The sequence below is a fragment of the Anopheles coustani genome, chromosome 3, assembly GCF_943734705.1.
Source record: "Anopheles coustani chromosome 3, idAnoCousDA_361_x.2, whole genome shotgun sequence".
NCBI lineage: Eukaryota > Metazoa > Arthropoda > Insecta > Diptera > Culicidae > Anopheles > Anopheles coustani.
In genome coordinates, this window is record NC_071288.1 from 89,849,433 (window position 1) to 89,875,418 (window position 25,986).

Here is a 25,986-nt window from a genome sequence, read left to right on the forward strand (position 1 = left end):
ATGTCCCGCCGGAAGCAGGCCAAACCGAGAGCCTTAAAGCGTAAGTTTCGGAAGCAAATGTTCGAGAAAAACACAACCGTGTGTCGTATGCTGTGTTTTGAAAGTAAAAAAAAATTAAAATAAAATAAATATCCCCATTTTGAACGCCATCGCGGTAAGGTTTGTGAGTGAATCCGTCGAACGGAGGGGGGAAAAACATCGCAGTAGCATACCCTAACGGTGGACAGAGGAAGAGGCGGCGGGGGTGTTATGGCCGGCAGTGGGAGGTTAAATTTTGGCGCGCATTTTCCCTGGGGAAAATGGTGTGCCGTTCCGGAGAAGCGTTCGACTTTTTCTCCCAGTTCCAGCAAACCTCGAGAGACCAAAACGAAAGCGGTGTTATGTGTGGGGTTTTCCCTCTCTGTTTTCCACACTCTCTCTCTCTTTTCTTTTATCGCTATGTGGCGCTTGATACCCATTTTCCATTCATCCTGGCCAGCATTCTCGCATGGTGTGTGCCTCTACCAACTATCGGAGGGCCACTCGAGGGAGCGAGCGGAAATCGACGAGTTTGGTCGGCGTTTCGAAATGAAATTTCACACCATCGGCATCAGTTGCATCCCCCTAGCCCTTTCCGTGGAACTGAAACCGTTCCGACTCGTCCACCCAAAAGGTCCCAACAGTGGATCTGCATGGACCGAACCGTTTCGGTTCCATTTCGCGCGATTCCGTGGGGAACCGTACCCGGCGGTTCGTCCCAGGGGACGTTCGTATTACAGCAACGTCGATATGAAAATGAATGCATTATTACACACCCACACACACACACACACGCGCATGTAATATTCTGTCCTGGTCATACGGCGAAACTACTAACTTCCTCCGTTGCTTGCTCTATTTCGAGCGACTTTTATGTTTTCTGTTAGAAACACATATTACCATTCACTAACGTGTGTGTTGTCTAGTGTTTCGTGAGCTTACTATTCCAATGCTCTGACTATCTCTTTCCTCTATTAGCTTCTCTCTCTCCCTCTCTGTTTCTTTTCTCTTTATCTCTTTTTAACTATAATCTGTCTCCCCCTCATCCACCCCTCGTAGGAGGAATATTTTGCTCTTCCAATTCCCGGTGAGAGATTATCCTGTGCGCCATGTGGATCCTCGTGCCGGATAGCACACGAGCATTGGAGTGAAAGAGATACCTGTAGACACTGAGTGAGTGAGTGAGAATCGAGATCTTGGCGCCAAGTGGCAGGCGAACGGTTCCAGGAGGGGGGAAGAAGGACGAAAGGACATCGTGATCAAAACAAAAACCCCCGGCTGCGTGTCCCCTTCCGAAAGGGCTTACGCACTGGATGGTGAGGGGAAGGGGATGCGCAGGGGGGATGGAGGAAGGAATCACAAAAGGAGTGAATCGAACGAACGAACGAGCGAATGAGCGGGAAAGGTCGGAACGGTCGGGGTGCAGAATTCCCCTGGGAGGTCAGAAAGATGAAATTGGTGAAATACACTCAAGCTTCATCCCTCGCGTCACCCCTCACAAATGCCCCTCGACAGAGGGAGGTGGTCCAAGGGTAGGGAGGGAGGAGGGAGGGTGTTGAGGAGAAATATAACTCGCCTGTGACTCTCGGCTTCGACGGATGGGGAATTTCGTTGCGATTCGGGTACACAATTTGCACCGAAAGCCAAAACGGCCGGTGACCAAAACCCACACACACACACACACACATACAGAGCACCTAGCACCCGGCACACACTGCTAGCACTGTGCGCGCTTGTTGTTGTCGAGGAGTATAAGAGGAGTTGCTCCGCTGGGAATTCCTACTGATGGTGATGGTGCCATGCCGACTCCCAACATTTCGCCATCCCTTCCGCCCTGCGCAGCACCGGTTAGGATCCAAGTTTCGGCGCCTTTAACGCGCCACTAGGCCGGCAACGGTGCGGGGTTGCGTGAAGGAGGGGGAAGGGCGCTGCGGAGGGACGTACGAGCGAGCACCAGGATGACTTTGGGGCCAAGACGACCCCCACGGGAATCACAAAAGGGAGCACTCACGATATATACATACATACAATATCGTGGGACTGCGGGAGGAGGCAGGAGGAGGTCCGGGGTTGGAACTTCACGCGGCGTTAGTTGAGGATATTTTTCCGAGTTGTTTTGTTTTGTTTGCGGAGGACTTTTTTTGTCTCCCTCTCTCTCTCTCTCTCTCTCTCTCTCTCTCTCTTGGTGGCCAAGGATGTCGAGGTTATGGGGGAGGGAGAGGGGAGGGAAGAAAACCCGGCGGGAGACGATGGGACCGTAGGGAAATGCGCGCGCGAAACTGGAAAACCTGATTGTGATAGTGTGTTGCCAACGTGCGGACACAGCGTCACACATACACACATACACACTCACGTGCACAGAAAGATAGTCCTGGGACGGGCTGGAAGCGAGTTCGACGTTCATGTGCCCCGTGGGACACTAGTTTCCGCTGGAGGAGGAGGAGGAGTCGGTCGCTTCGACCGGGTTCCGCTGCCGGACAAGTGGAGGACGCCCGAGTGTCGGGGAGTTGGCGTCGACGACTCAGCGGAGACCTCCCGGAGCCCTCGTGGAGTCCCTCGCGCCCCGGTGATGCTGGTGATGATGGTGACGACAATTTCGATCGCAAATCCACGCGATGACGCTGAGAGGTGGTGGTTGGTGGAATTGAACTTTTTGTTGGCGCCCTTCTTTTGTCCGGTACCGGAATAACGTCACTGCAGAGGAACTTATCGAAATGGCGAAACTACCACCAAGGGTGCCTCATTCGAATCTCTCTTGCACAATCTCTCTCTATCTCTCCATATCTCTATATGTCCGATTTAGTTCGCCTGGTGTAGTACGTCGCAACTAGACTTCCCCTGTCAAACCTAATTCCTAGAGCTGCATACACCCAAAACATCATCAAGCTATATATCCGGAACTTAATGTGGTGTCTATTTAGCTACCATTAGTTCGATTCGATGACGTTTGACGTCACGACCTATTTTACCTGGCGATAAATCGGTTATCCAAACTAATGTTCTAATATCTAATCGGTTATCCAAACCACATCTAGTATATTTGGGAAGAAAAACTGAACATACACTGCGTAGGAGGCCTTGAATGGAGAAAAGTTAATACGTGGTACTTCTCCATTGGCACCTCGTTCTTTACCCACTAAGAGTATCATATGAACTTAATCGACCCATGTTTAATACGATACGTTCCACAAAAGCGCACCTAGTACCTACTACATTGGGCCACACTTCTTAATGGTTTATTTATTGCCAGTAAGCCAAACCCATGTGGCACTAATCCCTAGTACGGTTTGGATCATAATTGAGAATCATTTCCGAGAGTCGCCAATTTATGGCTTAGGAAAATTTGGTCGCTATCCTTTTAGAAATCTCCCAGTATCTTCCAGTCATATTTGCCACAAGGCAGTACCATGTGCGAGGTAACCTTAGGATACCTCCCCCCGCATTGGTTATATATCTACTTAACCCAATCACGGCAAAGGGAACCTTACCTTAACATTCTTTCTCGGAGGAGGCAACAGCCGTCTAATCGTTGGCTAATCGTTCTATAAATTACCGTGCATTAGAATCTAAATGCTATGGCCGATCCAAAGCGATCGCATTAATCTTCCACTTCATTCTAACGTACTCTTCTCCTTTCTTGGTTTGCCATTCAATTAGGCGTGCAATTTTATTGTCGCTTTTATTTATTTACACACTGCCCAATGTGGATATCGGTTTTAACGTCCTCTACGTCGAGGTCTGAGTTGGGGATAATTTTGTAGAAAGCGTGCCGCCAAGTGTTTGAACTCATGTTTCCTCATATCTTCTACGTTTTTGGGTCTACGTACTGCTATAAGAATTGGTTATGAGATTGGTCCGAAGTGAGATTTATAGTTTTACGTTCTTCTCCGAGGGTACTCTCTTAGTTGTGGCTTGTGCAAGAACCTTCCGTTGTTATTGCACTGAGCTTATTCTACACTCAAATCTTACTGCAAAGCTGCCTAATGCGGTAGGACGATTAGGATTATGCAAAAGCAGCTGTGGCTTCTAATGCTGGTCTGCTACAAGAATAGAGAGGATTTGTTTTTAACGAAAAAAGAACTGCTTTTAATGTTTTTCCATTACTTTTGTGCCTTAATTAATTTATTGTTTCTACTAATTGCACATTTCATTGCTTTGTATTTGTTATTTTCCTGTAATACATTCTCTATTGTTTTTCCAACATATTAAAATGTGAATGATTAGTTTTCTAGTTCAGTAACTAATCATTTACTGTTTTGTTAAAAAACCGAAATGTTCGTTCCAACTTTTACTTTGTGTTGTTTTCTCATTGAAATGAAAAAGGAGAGTACAATTACACTAATCTTATTTTCAAATCGCAACATTTGGTTTGTTGCACATCGGTAAAATTCAACGATCAGTTCTGAACCACCAACAAAGCATCATCACAACGCTGGAAAACGTAGAAATGGTTTTCCAAATTGTCGTTCAGCAACAAAAATGTCCTTAGCGGGAATTTTCACCTGGTTACTTCCTAGATAGCATAAGGTTTCTTTGGTGTTCAATGCTTCTGGTTACCTAAAGTAAACTTACAGTATTGTACAGTGTAGAGTTTTACAGTGTTGTACAACACGATCAGGGAACGAAGGGAAAAAGGGTTTGAGGGAAAAAATAAACACCACAACAGGAGGATAGGATTGTACGGGGAGCAAAAAAAAATCCGATGTCGAAAGGGTTGGAGAATGCGATCATAAAAATGTCATAAATGAATCCCACCGTGGCGGTAAGCGTTAGAGAAGGACCGACAGATTGGCTTTGCCGGAGGGGGAAAGCGCGACCGAACGGCAATGACGGCCAGTGCCAGCGAAAACAAATCAAATGGTCGCGGGGGACACTTTTAAAATTGTAAAAATTAATGGTCGCAGCATTCGTGGCGCGCTGGATTTGAGTGTTTTTTTTTCACATTTCGTTTGGTCAGCCTCATTTGCGGTCAGCTTCAGGATTTCACTAGTAGCTGGTGTTGATGGTTTTCCACCTTTTCTTGTTGTTTGGTTTTTTTTGCCACCAGCGAACTCCCAAACTGGGTCGCCACGTGTTTGGAACGGCAATCAAAGCCGTGGGAAGTCTGCCTCAACGATTTGGGGGAGAGCTGGACGCACGGTGGTCGCTGCTAATGCGTTTGTCCACGTGGGTGATTATTCACATTCAACTCCCATCGTCGAAACGGGGAAGGAATGAGTGACCTGACCGTACACCGCACCGGATTGGGTGTAAAAAACCACACCACCACGACCATGGGATGGCTCTGCGGCAAAATCCTACCCGACAGAATTCTCATCAGAGCCGGGGGTTCCCGGTGGCAAAAAATGGCCGAAAGTGAACGTGTGCTGCGTGCCCAAACAACCGCGTTAAGACCGGCCCCCAAACCAGTCGCTGCGCTTCCCCGGCTTCCCTGACGACAGCCTAGTACTCCGTCATGCCATCGTACGAATTTATCGGTTTGAATCAGTTCGCAAAAGCACCCGCAAACGGTCACACGGCGGCGATGCCACGATTCCGGGCGGTTCGTGGTGAAATTGTCGCATTGTTGGGTGTGCTTTGGGGACCACTTTCACCCACTAGACGCCATCATTGTGGGTCGGTTCACCTCCGGAAAATGGCGGGCGCGCGTACCAGAGTAAACTCCTCCACCAGGAAAGGAGGACCTTTGCCGGGTCGTTCCGGATGAAAGTACGGCCCGATGTTGTGGCCAGTAACATGAACCATTTGGAGTGAGCGAACCTAAATCGAGAAGAGGAAGGAATCACGCACCCTAGTGTGCGGAATCTCCGGTACCAGGACCACCACCAGGGTTTGTACTTTATCAATTAACCCCTGCGTTTTACGCACGTCGGTACCGAAAGCCACAACGGGTCGGTTCCCTTCTGCACTGTACGTGTTGCACGGTTGGTGGTAATTAGTGTGGTACCTTCGGATTCCCGCAAGCTATTGAGGGATTTAACGTCCAATAGGGATAGGGAACCCTGTTGGCCTGAAAGAGTGGTGTTTCGAGAGGGTAGAGTTTGATCCAGAACTTGCTTTATATCCTTTTTCTGCTTCCAGTATTTCTTTTCCTTGAGTTCCACGGAGGGAAAAGCATTTAAAATTCAAAGTTCCTTACATAGTTGCTTCCCGAAGTACATACCTTTTTCATTGCACCAAACGTCTTTCGACGTCGCGGCTAAGGTTCCCAAGCCGATTACTTCCGGCTGCTCGATCGGTCGGTGGCCTCCTCCGGTGATATTCCCAAACTCCGGGGTGACTAATGTCGAGACATTCGCACAGCCGGGAAAGATATGTCGCCCCGAACTCGCGTCTAGTTGTCGGTGAGCCGGAAAGATCATGTCGGGAGGATTGGCAAAGTCACCGGGACGACCAGACCCTCGGGTCGCGATGGCTTTAAAGCCCCATTTGCCTTGAGTGCACCCGTGGCGCACCAACGGGAATGGCGGATGTGTTCACATTCACCGCCGTCGTCTCGGTAGAACTCGGGTTGGGTGAAGGGCAAGGTCGCGCCATGCTGAGGGTTTTTTTTTGGCTCTGTTATTCTCTTCTGCGCTCTCCCGTTTTCCGTTTTAATCCTGTTCACTTTCGCGGGTGACAGGCCATCAACGTTAATGCGTTCGTTGATTGACAGGAATCGGCGGAAGTTGCTACGGTGGTGGTGGGGGGGATGCAGAATGCAAAAAAAACCCTAGAGGTGCCGGCACAGGGTGTCCCTAGCTTTTAGCTGATTATTACGCCCGACGAAGTTCGCCCGCCCCGACAACCCTTTCGAGAGCTCGGAGAGCGGACCGCTAGGATTGGTCCCCTGGGAATGACGGTGCGAAGGAACGGAGTCGAAGTGGGGTCGGCAGCACCATAACCATGCGCGAAAGACATTAACGGCGGCGACAACGGAAGTAAGGGGACGGAATCGAGTCGAAGATGTCGCGAGAATTTGCATCCAGACTATCGAGCAGCGCGTTGCATATGGCTGCGAAATTGTTACAGGAACTTGGAATGGGTCGATGGTGGGTTGGTTCCCCGTGGGAAAACGGGAGAGACGTTAACCTGACGCGAGGAAAAAGTTAAACAAGGAGAGGTCAAAATAAAGAAAATTATTTACCCCAAACAGTGAATTAGAAAATTTTGAGTCGTTCTCATAAAAAATATCTGTAATGCTAGGTTTACATGAAGCACAAAGCAACCTTTGGATTTTGATACGTTCTCTTAAAAAATATAGGTAAAAAAAGCTTCACAGTTCACATGAAGCGCAAAGCAACCTTTGGAAACGGTAGAATGTTGTCAGTCGATTATGCCACTGTCAAAATTCCACTTAAACTCTTAGCTTACAAATAAAATAAAATTGTAGAACTGAGTTAAAAGTTTCCATCTGAAATTACTAGTAACCAGAATGGGAAATAGCTAAAATACTCCCGCGACTGTCACTGAGTCATTAATTACGCTAAATTTTAAGCTCATGTCGGTTTGGTTCCTGCAGAAAAAAGCACAACGTGGAAAACCTTCGCCGTCCCTTGGCTCTAAATACCTTGCGATGGAAACAAAAACAGAGAACGACCCTGAAAGCCCCATTGGTCTTAAGTGAACTGTCATCCACGACTTGGCGTGGTGTACTTCCATGGCGCTGATAATAATTACGACTAAATCCGATGTCCGCCGTCCAGCTTTCATACCTGGGTGGATAATTGTGTAATACTCTCACCTGTGGCGCAACAATGGCGCCGCTGGTCGGTTCGTTTACCCTGTGCTGGGAATTAGCGCAAAGGACTGCCCGACAGCTGATACGAGGACAAGCTGTCGTGAGCACTTAAAACCTGTCATCAAATCTGCTCGGAGTGTGTATTTGCCTTTTACATCTTGCTTGTTGAGGAATGGGACAGTTTTGTCTACTATTTCTACAGTTGGTTTTGGTTTTCTGGTGAGCTATTTTAAATATTCGGATCTCTGTTATCTAGAAGTGATACTTTAAATATCATGAATGGCTCTGAGGTGAGATATTGATAAAATAGATTTTCGTTAGGATCAGAAATAAGCGGGATTGCTAACTGTTTGTATACTTTGTACGAAGAAAGAGGGGGCCTAAACAACCGATAAGAAATCTACTTATGTTGTTATTTCTTCCATTACTTTACCCATCGACAGATGAAGGCGACGAAGAGGACGTCGACGGAGGACCGACCTCTTCGGGTGCGAAAAACACACCGGCCGAGCATGTCGAGGAGGACACCAGTGACAGCCCGATGGCGGATGTTTCCGATGACGATTGTGACGATGGTGAGGATTGTGACGTCGTGCAGGTGAACCGTGAAGGAGTAAGTGATGGGGCGGGAAATTCGAGAGAAAGTGTTAGTGACCACCAGCAACAACAGGTGGCCGAATCGTGTGACGAGTCGTTGCGAGTTGGCGCGCAACGTTCCAATCTCTGTGTCAGTGTGGCGCGAAGTGTTGAAAAATGTGAGGTTGGAGAAGAAGTAAGGCTCATCGAACGCGAAGTGAGGTTCTTGGACGGTGAAGTGGACGGTAAGTTGGAAGTGTCTTTGATAGCTTATCTGTATTTTTATTTTAGATTTTGATATGTTTGTTTAACATTTTATCTTACTTATTTTTTATTTTAGTTTGAAGATAACAGCTATTCTCCCAAAGGACCAAAATTTTCAATCGTCAAATTAAAAATTCAAAATCTTGAACTGATTAAAACAGATAGATTACCAGTTGAACTGCCACGTGGCAGGATGATTGAAGAACAGAAGATACAAACAAAAGGCGAACACCATGCCATAATGATACTCCGCCGTGGAGGCGAAGAAAAGTTCCTGACGTGAAAAAAGCGACTACTAGCGTTGGATTGGTGATGCTGTTGTGTTGCTTCTTTTTTTAATCTTTTCCCTGAGAACGAGTGCCCAGACCCCATCTGATCGGTTCATCGGAGGATCTACTACGGCAGGCTCGGCCTAGACCTCGTGCTTCGTAGGAACGTTCCCCAAGTAGTGAAGGCTAGAGGTGATGGCGGTGCCGAAGAGCGACAGTACCCCAATGGCGGCGGGGGAATGGAATGGAAAACTTTGCTTTCCTCCGGCTCGGTCTGGTCTGGTTGTTTGTGAAACTCTCATTTACGAGAGTAACCCCCGCGGGAGTTGCCGCAGTAATACATTTTCCCAGTGCCACTCGCCTCCCCAAACAGCACTGGTCTCCACCTTCACCTCCCTCCTCCCTCTACCCACCAAATGTGATCCTCCGGTGGTCGCTATTCCGGTACTCCTTCGGGTCCTATGGGTTTAGTTTGTTTCGTAGTTCATCTCGAAATGATACCGACAAACAACAACGCCCGAGCTGGCGAGGGACAGAGTGCGACAGAACATTGTGGTAGAGGGGGTGGGGGGATAAGGCGATATCTTTCCCTCCTATCCTCGGGACAATCCCCGGGAAAGGGACGGAACGACTCAAAGGACTTTGGCATGTGTTCGGCGCTGGTTGGGATTATGTTCGTTAGGTTAGGTTTTTCTGCTGTGTTGTCAGGTTGGCTTTCATTCATTCGCTGCCATTTTCCAACGGCTGCCCGGTGTTGGACGCGTGGTGGTACGTCTGCTACTCATTTCCTAGTGGAGCTCATCGGTCTCGGGGGACACACCGGTCGGAGTGAGAAACAGAGAAAGCTTGAGCCATGGAGGTAGAAGGTATGGCCCGATGGCTCATCTCCTCTAACTCCACTTCCTTTTTGACTCCCGTAGCTTCGGCAATTCCCAAGGGGGGATGGAACTTTTCCTTCATCGGAGGCATATTTCCTCTCAAATCTTCTTTCCTTTGCGGGCGCTTCCTTTGCCCCCCTCTCGGCTGGTATCTTATCCGTCTTATCCGTGCATGGCAAGTGAAGTCCACCACCAGAGATTCCTACTTCGCCGAAGGACCAACCGGCTGCCTACTTTTAGGCGCCATACTTTACCACTGCCCGCCGACTGTTGTTACTTCCAAGGTCCAAGGGTACTACTAATGCCTACCAACTAGCATCGTTCGCTTGGCAAAAAACATATTGTCCCGGGAAGGGTGCCGTTGGGAGTCGAAAAGGATGAAGGAAAAGAACGGAAAGCTCCCGAAGATGAAAGTCCGTTATGGCCTGCTTTGTTAGATGCGTCAGACTGATGGGTTTCTTTTTCTTTGTACCATTCTCGGGGTCCTTGGGGACTACTGGACATATCCATGGTTGGGATGAGGAGCTACGTACCGAGTTTCTGGCACCATTTCTCACATTGGTGTAGTGTTACTTGCTTATAGAGGTGGAGAATGCAAAGCGGGAGGATCACATCAAATAAGAATAATTTCAGAAGCTTGGCAATCAGAACTAGCACAAACAGGTCAAGGCTTCTCGCCAAATTTAAATACATTATGAATGAGGTTGATCGTTCCTGTCCAAATTCATGAAAAACCACTATAATGCGGCTTCTTACTTAACATGTTACTTTTCCATGATTGATTGCACTGGTATACCCTTCTCCCAGGAGACAGTCCCGCTCCGAGTCGTACCGAATGGATGGGGAGTATCAACGGTCCAACCAAAACCGTCAGGGAAATACGAAAGGATGTCGATGTGCCATCATGACGACGATGATGATGACTGCGATATTCGTTCACGGTTATAGCGGGAAAGGTTTTGCAATTATCGCTCCGGTGTCTCACAGATTCCCCGGGGAGAGTACTGTTGGCGTCATGAAGGAATCGTCTTAGTTCGGCCTGGGTTCGTCTGTTCATTTCGGATTGGGGAATATTTTAGCGACCAGAACGAAGTGGAGATACGAAGAACCTGCAAAACCCTAAGGTTAAGCTAACGTCGGTGTACACATCACTGGACCAATCGCTTGGGAGTAAGCTTTCATTGGTGACTTACAGTGACTCCAGCGATGGTCTTATAATTCCATATTCCATTGTAGCGTCCCAAAACCGTTGGAAAGGTCTATTGACATTGACAGAATCTTAACAGTTGTGTGAATTGATTTTCCTTGCTTCCAAAGAGAACCCTTCGGACAGCCAGACGCTGTGTCCTTTGTCCGGGTGATCCCTACACGTTCCCCTGGGAGTTGTTGGTTGTAGGAACCGAACCAAAGTACAACCGTAGCATAGTTCTCTCGGGCCATACTTAGTATGATTCGCTTCCATGTCTAAAGGCATGGTTTTTTGTGGTCCTTTACTGTTCAAAGATGTTCCATTAGCGATCAAGGTTATTGTAGTGCATCTTAACCATGTCCACCTTTGTAGTCCTACAAATATTTGTTATTGCACGGAGGTATGTATAAGCTAGGAGTTAGAAGTCAATGAGTCATGTATGGTTTGTTTATTGTTTTCAGAACACCACATCATCCTGGACCTGTCCCTGACGTTACCAACTCCCACCAGTCTATCGACTGAAACTCGCGAAAGATTGTGTCAGGTTGGGGAAAGTTTTAAGAGTAACTGTTTTGCCACCCGGTATCAGTTCTGTCCACCGGCAGCCAAGCTGCCCATCGCTCTGGCATAAAGTTGGCATCGGGAACAAACCTTCAACCAGGGGAAGATTCCGCAGAAGCTTGTGGAAAACTTTTCAGCAGCCTCAGCACTCCCGCGGGAAGCGAACGGAGGATGTGCCAGACGTACCGGCATCGATCGATAGACCAAGAACCGGTGGGGGGAGGCGTATACTTGTCAACTACGGGCATGGCGATAGTTTTGAATTTTTGCACCTACTTGCCAAACCATCTTCCGCTCCCCTCCTCCAAAGGGACTTCATAAGGGACACCAGGAGGATGACATGTGTTGTCTCCCGTTCTACCCGTGTCTTTGGAATCCAGCGCAACAGCAGGTCGGCATGATTTCTTCCCTAGCCCTCGCCGCAACCGCGGGCGCATTTGTTTCCGAAGTCCGCTCGGCTGATTAACTTTGACGCCGAAAAGATGGTACCCATGGTCCCTCCGGTGTCACTCCGGGTTTCCTTTCTTGTGTGCCACATATAGACACCGAAGGTGTTCCCGTGAACCGGAGGCGATTTACACTGGGGGTGGAGAATGGAACGTGTTGTGTGTGTGTGTGTCTGCTTTCTTTTCGTAAGATCTGTGTGTCCCTACGATCCAATGAAAGCTTTTCTTCCTAAGAATACCGAACCACCAACCGTTGTTCTTTCCTTTGGCCAAGAGGTTCATATTCTTCGGTTTATATTCTTCCGGGGGATTCCGGGGTAATGTTGTTTACTTTTTCATCTGTATGTGTCCCCGGTTTGGTCTTGTGTTATTCTTTTTTTTTTTAACCAACGGTACCTTCAGTCCGCTGCTCCGCTTTTCCATTCTCACGTTTGCCCCACAGCCGAGGCCCGGAGTTCCCGGGGGAATGTTGCGCCAGCAGATTGTTGTTTCATTTTAGCGCCATCTTCGTCAGGTCGGGTGCACGCTGTCCGCGAAATACCGCGGATACACAGCGTTCGCAATCATTCCCGGGTGGTGTGGGGATGTCAATATTGGTTGAATTTTGTGCCCTGACGCTGGATGAAACTCACCATTTGGCTGCCTGGTTCCCTGGGAGAGTTTTGGCACCGGTAGCAACGTCAGCTGTCGATGGGGGAATGTCGACGGTCTCAAGAGTGTAAGAATGAAGGAAAAAAAAACACTGCTCACAATCCTGTACAGGAATTTAGATTTGGATGGCCTCCCTCGCCCCGCAACTTCATCTCTCGTTGAATCTTATTTTTTATGCAAACATCCTCGAAGCATGTGTGACAGCAGTGTCGCGTTTTGGGTTTCCGATGACAGCACATGTGTGTATATATGGATGTCTGGAACGGATTGGATTTGATAGTAGTAGAACGATATACTCAGCGCTACCAACCTGTCTCACCCCGAGTCTGGCGGGGTTCCTCTGGGACAGGTGAAAAAGTTCGTCTCTCTTTCCGCTTTTTCAGAATTAGGGAACCGACGTCTTGAAGATATTCTGGAGGTTTGTCTGTACATTCCCCAGTGGGTTGTGTACCTTCTCTTTCACTTTCCTTCGGTCCTACACCGAGAGAATGGAGCGCCATTTCCCATTGTGCCATTCCGTCTCCCTACTCTGCACTCGGCGATGTCACTTGTGGTGAAAATAAATCCGCTTTGACAGGACGACTTTTGTACGGTGCAGTCAGAGTGCAAATGATGTGACAACAAGCGAACACGGCAGGCGCACGACGACACGAACGGCAGCAACTCGTCGGGGATAAGTTCACGGCACGGGAAAATCTTGTCTTTGGTTCCCGGAATATACCGCCTAGCTTCGAGATATACCGCTGGTGGATGGTGATAAATGCGCGTAATGAATGTTTGAAAGCTGGAGGAGCTTGTGAGTACACGCAGAGGTCAAGTTGAAAGGTCTGCTACCTGCCGACATCATCGCCCGTACCGGCCTATTCCCGATGGAGAAGTGAGGCAAATCATAGCGTCAAAATGTAACCGCCACCCTTCGATCGTAACCGGGTCCCGCTTTGACGTTGTAATTGACTTTCGTGACCATCATTACCGGGGTTCGGTCGACTGTGGGATCCTCCTGCCGTTGGGGAGCGTTGAGTAGTCTCTTGCCTCCTACGACGTTGGGAAAGCTTATGGTCTTCGCTGTGAGGCTACGAAAGACCACTAACGGGAACATCGCTGGGACCAATACCTGGATGCCATACCTTCCGTCCGTCCTTTCTGTGAGCGACTCTCGGGAATAGGATAGACAGGCAGCAGGTCGATAAAACGCTATTCCGGGAAAACAGCTGCTTGCTACTGCTGCTTCTACGCCGAGTGCCGCTGGTGCCCACCTTGCAACGGACGAATTCTGATTAGTAAAGTCCCCGGAGACGGTCCCCACGATGGAAGCCTAGCGCACTCGTTCAGGCTAGGAATCTTTTCCCAACCACCAACACAGACAAACACACATCGGTGGAGACGGTTCGCTGACTTGTGGGGCCAGTGGTCCATCAGGTGGCACCGGTAGGTGTGTGTAGTATTTCATCGTTATGGTTTCGAACGGTGAGCCAGCGCGCAGCCTTCGTGTCCTTGTCATGTTAGTCTCTGTCTGTCTGTGTAGCTGCTCTGTTGGGAGCTACACTTGTCCGCAACGACGGCTACGGCTACGACCAGGGCGACGGTGATGATGATGATGATGACGTCGACGATAGAGCAACCCGTCCTACAACTAAACATTCGTCTAGAGAAGCCATCTCTGGGAGAAGGCTAAAGCGCTTGGTTAGCCCGTGTTTTTTAGGCACTGCGTCGTCCATAGATATATTCATATTGCTGATGTAGGCTTATAATATTCCTCTCCGCTATCCAAGGCATGCACATATGGTGGTCGGTAGTGGCCCACGTTGCTCGTCGGGTTGGTTAGGATCTATGCAGTATCCCGGTGGGAATCGAAGGGGACGACGGATAGATACAAACCGGGTGAGAGAGTACCTCCCGTGCGCGCTGCCCGTAATGCTGCGGTGGGCGTACAAGTATAAGCAATTTAGAACGTCCCAGCGACAGCGTCCTGGGGAGATTCCCCGAGGAGACCGGACGACAGAAGGATTCCTCACGAATGGATGGACCCATGGCGGTGGAGCCTCAGGTTCCTGAGCCAAACGTATCCACCGGGCGACTCCTGTGGGTGCGGGTGAGCAAGGGGTTTTTTCGGGAAAATCCCCCCGGGACCGGAGGACGTAGGCAAACCGTTGTCGGGCATCACATCCAACGTTGTCGTTACACGCCGGGCTAACCGTCCGTAGTTGTTCATTTGGAGGTTACATATACTTTTTTTTGCCTACGCTCAGACTCCAGTGTAACCTTCCCGCTTCCTTTACATCATTCTATTTCGAACCCTCGCTCGGTTGGGGAGTTTGGGACCGGCTGTGGCCGGTTCGGTTTCCCTGGGACCTAGGTTTATGAATATATGAGTGAAGTCGAGTTGAGTTCCCCGAGTTTTTCTACCGCCCAACTAAACCGCCATCGTGGTGGAATCTGCTCGGAGGTGTTTGGACATTTTTTTTTGTCATCCAGCCCATCCAGCTCTAACCCATCCGGCAGCAGGATGGATGGATCCCAGCTTCGGAACCCAGCGTCGTAACTAGATCCGGGCAACTTTGCTTGCTCGCAGCCAGCCTCACCCATTATCCCTTCACCCACCCAGGGTCAGATTTGGGTGTGTGTGTGCCTAGGCGCAACTAGTTTACCACGCGAAATGGCCGTTTCCCTGGCCTTGGGAGGAGAACACCACGGCATCATCGTTCGACCGTATCACGCTCAATCCCTTCCTCAATTACTCGCATCCAATTTGACACTAGTTCACCCGGTTGTTATACATTTTTGATACGGTTCGGGTTCCTTGGGAGGCGGTGGCTTCTCATGGTGGTGTGGTCGTTAAAAACGGTGCTAATCTGGAAAACATCGATACTCGCTTCACAGTCACATGGTGGGATGTGTTTTTCCTTTTTTTTATTGTGACCAATTCCACCCGATATGTGGCCCGAAAAGGGTAACTTTTGAAGGATGCTCCCAAATGCCATCAGTTTTCTCGAGGGAAGTGTGCCATTGCTGGGAGTTAATCTTTCCGTTCATTTCCTCAGACAGTTGTGTGGTTTGATCCCGAGGGAATGGCGTAGAAGCAGCTCTGCTTCGTTCTTAATTAATCCCATTTGTGATTTTCACAATTCGCATCTATATTTAGGGTGTTGTGATTGCGCGAAGGTGAAGAACTAACTCAATACACTTCCGAAAGTTGGTATCGATCCAAGTTCATCCTGTATTCAGAGCCTTTAATGTTATCTTTCCTAGTTAAGTAAGTCAAATGAAATCTAAAAACGTTAGAATATAGCAACCTACCTTTTATTCTGTACAGACTGATGCAATTTGTTGTGTTCTCGTGATGGTTGTAAAATTCCTCTCGAGAACAAAATTGCAATGTCCCGCATTGGGCTTCCCCCTTTTATACATATCTAGGTTAGGTTTTCGAACTGCCCATCTGGGGTGTCGTTGAGTGCAATTCTATAACGCTGGTGTTTCAGCTGTCATAAAATAACTTTTGGTCAGTCGCAGCTGACAGAAAGGAACTGATCGCAGGAGGCAGTTTTCACCTTCACCCTAGTAGGCTTTGCAGTAGCTGTTGCCGTGCTATAGTGGCAATTGCATCATTGCACATTCATCGTGTCAATCGTAATTTCTTGAACGTGAACCACCGGACTTTGATATCACCCTCCATAATCTAATGTTTTTTTTAATGTTCTTATCGTAGAAGTGAACAAGAGGAAAACATCAAGCAGAGCGTTGGTAGAAAAGTGCAATTCACTGTCGATTGGAGCGAAGGGAATTCGAATTGTCACCGCCACTTCAGCACCTCAGTCTGCGTAGGCCTTCATTTCCGGTGGAACTCGACAAAAGGTATCTGGTACAAACGCCTGCAGATGTCGGCTGCTGGTGAGTGGGTGTTAAAGATGCGATAATTATTTATGCAACATCATCCTTCCCCCGCCATTTGGTGGGTGGAGGTGATGGCCCCAGTTGGGCAATGCTTAGGCCTGTGTGCCTAAATGTCGCACCATTATTGTCGCACCGTCGGAGCGGTGCAGTTGTTGTTGTTGTCGGTGCTGTTGATGGCCGTTATTACCATTTGCTGCCATTTGGATGCTGGGCCGCCTCTCCACCCCGCCCATAGTCCTGTGCTCCCAGGGTGTGTTTGTTATGCACACTCACACACACACACACGCGATACGCGCGAGAAAGATGACTACACTGGGACCGTGCGCTTCGAAACAGCGGCATAACATCCGCATCCGCGCAAATTCCCTAATCAATGTGTTTGGTGCGCGACACCAAACCGGGCGGCGTTAAAACCTTCGGTACGTGTGGGTGAGAGGTGCCCGGGTATGTCCACGGCGTCCCCGAAGAGTCGTTGCCTTTCGTCCTTTCGCGGCCTCGCGACACCTCGGGCGTTTGATGGAAACCGTGCACGAACGCACGCACGCACGCAAAGCTACTCGCTGCACGCGCGGGGACCAACATTTTCCAGCGTGATGGGACTGACCCGAGTTGTGGTAGGTGTTGGGTGACCTACCCCAACCCGGCCTGATGCAACCAGCACAACAACGGGTCAGCCCTTCGAGTGCCCACACCTCGCGTGTGTCCTGCGCATCGATATAAACAAGTATGTGTGGCAACCAGGCGCGAACTTTGCCCCTCGGAGGGCCGAAAAACACCTCCATCCAGCTTTTCGACGCTGCTCCTCGAGGGAATTGTCTTATTGTATTGTACTGGTAAGTCTCTCGCAGGCAGTAGCTAGGAATAGGGAAATGATTGCATGCATTTCGGCCCGGTGGAAATTATGCATCCGCAAACATTTCGCACGCGCCACGTGCATGTTAGCGAGGATGGGTCAACATTCCACAACAGAATTGTTTTTTAAGGAAGATTGGATATAAATGTTCCAATTTAATAATTGTCATAAAGTTATTTAATTTTCCCAAGGATGATTTATTTATTTTTAGTTTCTTTCAGTTACAAATCTTTCTATGCACTCGCTCAATTGCATACATTCAGGCGCGTAAATCTAACCAACACATTGCACATTTCAACTGGTTGGTTGTCGTATTTTATTAAATGAAAACTAATGTTTCCTCTTCATTTTGCATTTTGTGACGTTGTTGTAGATTGTTTGTGATTGTGGAAGGATTGTTTTTAAAAAATAAGAGAATATTTCACAAAGTTTACTACAACGATGTATTTTTCAAAACCACCATGCGCCTCCATCGCATTGTCAACCACTACATCGGCACTCTCTCTTCGTTGTTATTTTGAAACAACAATTCAATAAGCTTTTACCCATTAGTGGTGGATAATGAGCGCAAGAAAATTATAGGAATAAAAAGTAAAAATGAAAGATAAAGAGAGAAGGAAAAACGTCCCTTCCAAATGAGGCAACAAGCAAAACCCCAAGCCGCAGCCGTTGAATGATGAAAGATGTTTTCCATCCTACAGTGCACAGGTCCGATAAATGAGTGTGTGTGAACACACATACACAGTCACCGTGTGCGGGAAAACGGCATTTGCAGCGTGCACCGGAAAACCGCCCACTTGGTTCGGCCGGTTTTTCCCACCGCGCGTTCCCATTTCCATGTGCCTTTGTGTGGATGTTTTCCCTCACTCCCTCACCGCCCCGTGCACACCCTCCAGTCAGTCGGAGTCAGCTTCCGTGGAATTTTGGTCCGTTTTTCGTTAACTTTCTCCCGCGAGTGTCGTATTTGCGGATGCAACCCGACGCCACGGAAATAGGAGGTTGACGGTGGAATAGAGAGAGACAGAGAGAGAAAGATAGCGACAGAATGCCCTGTTGAAGGGGAGGACGGTTGGAACGATCCTCGCGGGATCAAATAAATATATATTCTGATATTAATATATGTAAAAAGCAATTGCCACTAATTAGCATTCATGTGGTTGTCGTTTTGCCGCGCGTCTCCCGGCGATCATATGTGTTTGCTAGTGTGTGTGTGTGTGTGTGTTCGTTTGGACGGTGCGTCCCTAGGATGGCCCGGCTGGACCCACACACGTTCGTTCTGCCTTCCCCCCTTTGCCCTTCTCCGCTTTGTGCCATATTTGTGCCGACTTCCCCGAGGGGAACAGTTCCTGTTTGTGCATAAATATCTAAAATGAAGCTCCGATCCTCGGCCACCATCATCGCTATTGCCTACCCTCGTCCTAGCACCAACCTTCCCATTGGTGGAGGTCGCGAATTTATACCGAACTCCAGAGGATGCTCGAGAGAGCCAGAGAGAGAGAGGAAGAAAAACAGTAAGCAGCGTGTGTTGGGTTCGAAGTCCTGGTGAATTGCACCGAAAATAAGGCCCCCGCACTCGACCGCCGAATTGACCAGGGACGCGGGTAGTCCACTCACCCACCTGCACCTGGAGGCAAATGAACTATAGGGGCCATCTACCACCGACCCCTGTTTCACACCATTTCCTCCCCCCCAATACGTTGTTAGTGTTTCTTTCGTACCCTTTTCGTCGTTATCGGAAAACTCCCGCAGGTGGAAAAGCACATTTCGGTGAAAGCTTTGGTGCACCAGCGGAACTCGCGGGTGTTCGATTGTATTGGCTTTTTTTTGTTGGGTCGAGTTTTGTTTGACACAAATTAAGTGTTTCAGATGTATATTTTTTATTTGGTTCATCCAACATTACGTGCCATTACAAAATATTTTCTTTGATTATTAAGCCATTATTGCCATTATGGGTTTAAAAAGTGTTATAATCCGGAACACAAACTTGCTGTCTTTAAGCACTAATTTGTCTTTAATTTGACATTTTTATATCTTTTTTTTTGCATAACAAGGAAGCTAGACATCAGTTTTCTGTAAAATATATTACATAATTAAATATTGATAACGAAATACCAAGGGTAAACTGATCAATATTTGGTCGCAAGGAAGTTCAGAATTCGGATGTCAAGGCAAAAGGATTGAAAATTCACGGAATCCCCGGGAGATTCTGGTTCCCTTCCACCCAGCTCAGGGTGGTTGACAAGATTTTAGAGGGTACAGAGACGATTAGCAGGAAACAATTATTACCAGGGCAGGGAACAGCTACGCACAGTCTGAAGTTCTGAAGTCTTTCGTTTGGGATTTTGGTAGAAAAACACTTCAAGATCTCAACTCGAGACGTAAGGACCCGATCCTGCACCGTCGATGAGAAACGACACAGGCATAGACACATAAACCCACACACACAGTTCACAAAAGTCCAAAAAAGTTTTTTCATTCCGTAAGGAGTCCACCGAGAGGCTTTCCGGTCGCCTGGCGCGTCCAAACGGTGGCGTCGGTCGAGGTGAGGTGGTGAGTAATTAAATTTTCAACTAAACGATGCAAAGAATTAAGAACTATAATCGAGAAAACCCTGCGCCAAGCACCAATTTTTCCCGATCCCCGGAAGGGCTAACCGAATCACTTACACTTTTGCGATTGGAAGTGAAACTGTCAGGAGAGTTAACCGGCCGGGAGCCGGAGAGATTCAAGATTTCGAACGGATCGTTCGATTCGGGTGGTGGGACCGTTTTGGGGGGCGTGTGTTTGGGTGTTGCGAGGTTGAAGCGGTGTGCTCAAAGAACTTTGCCGGAAGAATTTCCGAAGTGAGCTCAAGAACCTCCTTTCGATCTCCCTCCTTCTACTCGGTTTTTCCTTTTGGAATTGGTGTTTCGTTGCGTGTAGCGGCGGGTCCTTGCCCTCGGGTGGGTGATTTTGTGTGGGAAAACCAATTCCTGATGTCTTCTTGGACGTCGGACGAACTTTTTGTCCTAACGCAGGAAGGACAGAAACAAAAAAAAACCCAATGGCACCAAGCAAAGGGGGAAACAAGATTGAGGCAGACTTTGGGAAATGTCAGGAGACTTTGGGTGCACTGTTTTGCAGGCGTCTCCGACTCCACCTTTCTCCTCCAGGAGCTCTTTTTCCCTCAGTCTTGTCCATTTGCATCTTGTCCATAACTAGATTTGGTGCCGATCTCTTATTGGAATCGATCTCTTCCAGGTGGTTCGGGGTTCCGAGAACTCACCCAGGGCGGCCTATGATTCGTGGTGCACCGATTCTGATTTTCTTTTCGTCCCTCCTCCCTACCTCCAGTTCACACCCGGAAACTCGTTCCGGCGGACACTCTTAATCTTTGGGAGTATCGAACTTTGAAAGAAAGAAGTTCATTCGAAAAATCAAAACAGGAACAAATGTAGACAACACTCAAACTCAGAATAGCCTTTTCAAGGAACCAGCTTGTTTTGTGCAGGTGCGAATTGAAAAAGAAAGGGGTAGCCATTTTTCCCCGACATCAAAAATAAGGAAATCAGATATTCTTATTATCCAACCAAAGTCGGCAACGGAATGAAGCGATAGTTCGGTGCAACGAAGGATTCGTATAGGTGCCTTTTCCTTAGGAGTCACCGTTCCGAGAAAGTCCCTGCTCGAATCTTTCCCATTCTTGCGTGCTACCGTTGCCTTCCGGAGTTTCGGCTTCCAATGAGTGTGGCAACATTTTCGCAACAACACCCCGGGAAATCGGGCGCCTCATTTCTTATTCATGTATCCGATTTCGAGAGCGTTCGGTAGGAAAATCGGCACAAAAATGGCGCCCAAAAAGAAAGAAAAAAACCGAACAAAATTCTTCTTAAGTTTTCTTCATCTGTACAAACCTTAAAATAAAAAAAAAGGATTAAAAGAAAGGTATACCGTTCCACCAGCGAACACAGCGGTGCAGCAGTGCAATCTCTTTCTGATGCCTCCACAGAGATGATCCAATCTTGGTGCAGTGAATTCTTTTCTGGTTTTTCACCTTTACTCCTCTCACCCTCCCGGTGAAGAACGAAACGAGATTTGGTCCATCTAAACTGGCCCCAGAGCAGTACAGCTGTTTGTCTTGATTTTCCTCTGCTCGGAAGAAAAGACAAACGAATGCTCGTCTGAATAGTTTTGTGCGATTGCAGTTGTTTGGTGATTTGGTTTCTCCTTCCGTGTGGTTCGTGATGGAGAAGGTAACATTATAAAATGGTTGCTACCGGACCTTGCAATGGACTCCGCAAGGAGCAGAACAAATGTTTGCAACAGAGTTTTTCCATTACCAGCTATTGGACCTGATTTGTAGACATTTAAGATACTACTTGAGGAACATTCGTTTGTTTCTTTCAAAATTCGATTCTTTTTATTTTTCTGCGTTGTAGCATTTGCTACTACCGGATATTGCTTATGTCACTCAAATAAATCGCTTTTGTTTAGTTTTATTATTATCTTCAATGCCCTCCTCTCGATGACGTATCAAACACATCTCATAGATCATGTAATCGTGATGAGAGTATCATTTACAAATTGAATTAGTTCCTTTTCGTATCCATCCATCTCCCATTTGTCGTCGAACGATAGCACCTGGCGGTCACTTCTTCATTACTGTGTACATTGCGTTTGCCCCAAACACACCCGATCCGTGGTGGTTGTAATCAATTTGACCCACTTCTGGGTCGAGTCCAAACCGAGTCCATATTCTAACCGAATCCCCGTTGGGGATAAAAAAAGAAGGGAAGGAGAGTAAAAAATGTTGTCGTCTTTTCGAAACTAGGTAGTCCTTGGAGTGTTAGAGTGAGAGGTACTGGGGAAGGAGACAAAACTACTACTCCAAATGAACACTGAACTCTAGGATGCCCGAAAACAAACAACAAAAGAAGAAGAACACACCGACACCCAAACGACAACGACCCAATACTTCATCTCGTTATCTCGCTCGCCTAGGGACCGTATACCGGCTTCTCTGTGTTAGTGACATCGGCCATGGTGCGTTCACCATGTTGGCGTCATTCCCCAATGGGGACGGAACCCGGTTCCATTCCGGTCCGGTTCGGTTCAGTTCGGACCCGGGTCCGTTGATAAATCCGCCCCGGAACCGGGACACTAGCACTGCCATTGTTCTGCAGTTTTCCGTTGAAGCTCCCCGGAGATCCGGCGAGAAGGCGAAGCCCTTTCCTTGCCTCCTCCGCTCCGTGGAACTCCAGCTTCCTCCCCCAGGATCCTCCGGTTGGCCGATCGTCATTCCGTTCCGACGTTTCGTTCATTTTATGGATGCGCATTCCCTGGGGGAAGTTGTGCCGAGCATTTGCAGCTTCGCAAACCACCCTGTGGAGGTGGTGGGCGAGTAGAAGCGAGTGTGAGCTGCCAACAGTGGCGCCACCGCTAGTCTCGAGAAGCTTAGAAGACGTCCCAGCGCACCCTGGAGTGTAGTAGCCTTGTAGAACCGCCCGGTTGGGTGGTAGCAAACATTTCCTTCCTTTTATTTTTAACCGAATGAGATAGCGTTACTGCTTCCACCAGACTCTGATCTGCCCACGCAAGGGAACTCCGGAGCGCAGAATGGTTCCTCCGCAAAACAACAGAGAGGCAAAGGCAAACCCGGAGCGGCTTCCAGGAGCTTCCAGCGAGCTTGCCTTTCCTGCCGAACTTCCGAGGTGCTCCCCAGTGGCCATTTCTTATGCTTGAAAATCCGAAACACAACTCCGAACTTTCACTATATATCTCCCTGGTCGACGGTCGGATGTGGGGGGAGCTTTGCCCGTTTCGGGTTTGGGACGGACTCCCGGTGGCCACGCCGGGCGCTCGGGCCCATAAAGCTGTACGGCGTGCTCTAGAGCACCGAATGTGCGCCCACCGGATAGCCGCTCCCATCGTTAGTCCCCAAGCCAAGGCGTAATCCTCTGCTCAAGCCAGTTGTCACGCCAGCTCCGTTGGTTCGAGCGTGGACTCTTAACGGCTCGCGTTTCCCCCTGTGCGTTCTTTTATCTCTCTCCAGGTTCTACCTTCTTGGTACCGCCATGTTGTAGTCGCTCAAAAGCCCCAGAGAAGGTGGTGAAGAAATGGCAAGCAAATACTTATGTTTGTCTTCGGTTTCTTTTTTTCGTAAATTTCTTCACCTTCACCTTCTGGAAGTGTAGAGCGTGAGAGTTCGTTGCTTTTTTACAATCTTACCATCGTTCGTCGGAAACTCGCGTCCCTGTTGTGGACAACTCCGCATTGGGTGAATTTTCAGTAGACAGCAGCTATACACTACACCTGAAGGCAGGGGAAAGGATTTGCGGGGTAAGGACACCGACGTCACAGGACGCTGGAGTCCCCTGGTTCTTCTTTATGGTGGTGGCGAGCGATTCTACACTACTCCCTTTTGTTGGCGGGACGTACGGTCGAAATCTTTGGATGGCAGTTGGTAGTTTTCCGTCGCATTATACGACACCGTTGAGAGTACCTTACACTCAAATCGAACCATCGCCCATTATGTAGGAAGGGCATACGCTGTGTGTATGCAAGGAACCTCGATCTGGGGAAGGGAAATAGAAGCATATTTTACACGAAAGCCAAACGACGCCATCTGGAGTGTAAGGATGTATATCCGAGGTACCGTATATTCACCTACCAAACTTCAAAACATACGATGAGAGTCGAAAAATAAGCGTGTGAAACCACGCGTCACCTTTGACGTGTAGGAAACCGGAAGACTCCTAAAGAGGCCTCGCTGCGAACGCAACATCGGCCATAAAATCACCTCAAGCGACAAACACCTCCCTGCAATGGCGAATGGGTTCAGCGCTGTTTCGTTTCGTTTCAGCTGGATCCCGAGGGAATCGACTCCTTTTCCGCTCGGTCCTTTAGAAAGTCAGTCCGTGAAGGACATCGGCATACCTTGACGAGCCCAGTGTTTGTTCCTTGGTTTTCCACCAGGCATCGGCTGACGCTGGTTTCTGTGTACGTTCTCTGAAGTCCGCCTTGGACCCGACACGGCAGAAGACTTCATTTCATTGCTGCTTCTTCAGATACCGCTTCGACTCGCCTCCGCATCGCCTCCGAAGAAAAGCTTCGATGGCGATCTCCCCTGACGATTTCGACCGAGAATATCCGAGTTCTGTCCAGAGGTCTCTATGCCCGGCGCTTCAAAGGCACCGAGCAGCGTCCCAGTGCGATGGCGGTAGTATTCGCCCGGCTTTTTGTGATGTTCATTCGGTGCGGCTTCCGTTCTCCACAATCATCATTACCACCCGAAGAAAGGGAGACAGAGATACGGAGAAACAGAGAGAGAGAGAGGTGAGACAAATTTCCCTGGTGGGTTCACTTTTTGAATATAATTGCGAGTGTTTTTGCCCATCTCCAGCACGGCTTCAGTCCCTCTGGTAAGTCGGCGAACAGTCCGTGGACGGAAAGGCGGCTGGGGTTGGCTGTGTGAAGGTAGCTGCACTACCCCCCAGAGACCAGGAAGCCGAAGATAGTGCACCATCCAGTGTCGAACTCGAAAGTGGACATACACAGACTTCAGGTTTTACCCGGTACTCTCTCGGAACTCGAAGTGTCGAAGAACGCAAAACTCCAGGCACGATGGCTCTTCCACAGTGACTGCGGAAGAGAGTGACGTTTCGGTAAAGCTCACCGGGCACCTCGAAGAAGCCGACCTTTCTCCAATTCCGTGTCTCAAACTCTGTTTACTTTCCTTTCTTTTTAAACCGGAACCTAACGCAAAAGGCTACTGCGACGAAGGCAACACGTAAGAACGAGACAAGCCTCCGTGAGGAAGCGTTGCTAGGCGGCACGGTTTATAATAAGAGTAGGGAGGTTCGTTGCCTAACTACTCCTAGGAGTATTCGGCATCGTTCGTTCGGTACGCCACGATGTGGATCGCTGCAATGGCACCTCCGGTACGCCAGAGCTGCGGTAACGGCAGCTTGTTCCTTCCAATATAATGATGCGAAACAGAGAAACGGTTTCTTCGGTACACTCGCTTCTACGAGCCACTGTCTTTGCTTACCTTTCGGAAGGTTAAGAACTATCCGGAGGAATTTTTCAGCCTGCGTTTTCGACGGTTAAGCAAGAAACAGTGTAAAGACTACGCAATGGTTTGACTACTACTTTTCCAACTATCTTCATCCATCTCCAACATCTTTCTTCCGTTGTCAAGTTCAAGATTCCTTTCAACGACATGACATACTTGAATCATCCAATCGACATTACTCTACCGACAGTTCCCATCAACCCCAAAAGTACTTGTTGAACATTGTTGTTGTTCCCGTTACTTCTCACTTGTCTCGAATATTATCAACATCTTTCTTCCATTTCGTTTCTCTCTTTGTAGCCGCTGACATGGAAGCGATCAAATGTGAACCACAGTTACGAAACGAATCGATTCACTCGGGAGAGTTGTTGCTTAGCGCCGGTGAGCGTGATGAAGTGGTCAACGCTGGTAGTGATGAAGGTGAAGACATCGATGACGAGGAGGATGACGATGTGTTGGATGATGAGGACGAGAACGATGTTAATGATGATGGTGATAATTTAGATGTGGACGATGAGGAAGATGATGAGGACGACGATCTGCCACTGGAAGGTGAGGATGATGACGTCGACGACGACGACGAGCTCACGTCGGATAGCTTCTGTTCGGGTAAGTGA

At 48.5% G+C, this 25,986-nt stretch overlaps 1 protein-coding gene across 1 annotated transcript; it reads left to right on the forward strand.

Moving 5' to 3' along the window:
* On the forward strand, nucleotides 1-25,986 carry LOC131269117 (trigger factor-like). The gene is made up of 3 exons (XM_058271444.1): nucleotides 1-40; nucleotides 8,182-8,559; nucleotides 25,670-25,986. Exons 1-3 carry the CDS (start codon nucleotides 1-3, stop codon nucleotides 25,984-25,986), a joined length of 735 nt encoding a protein of 244 aa, XP_058127427.1.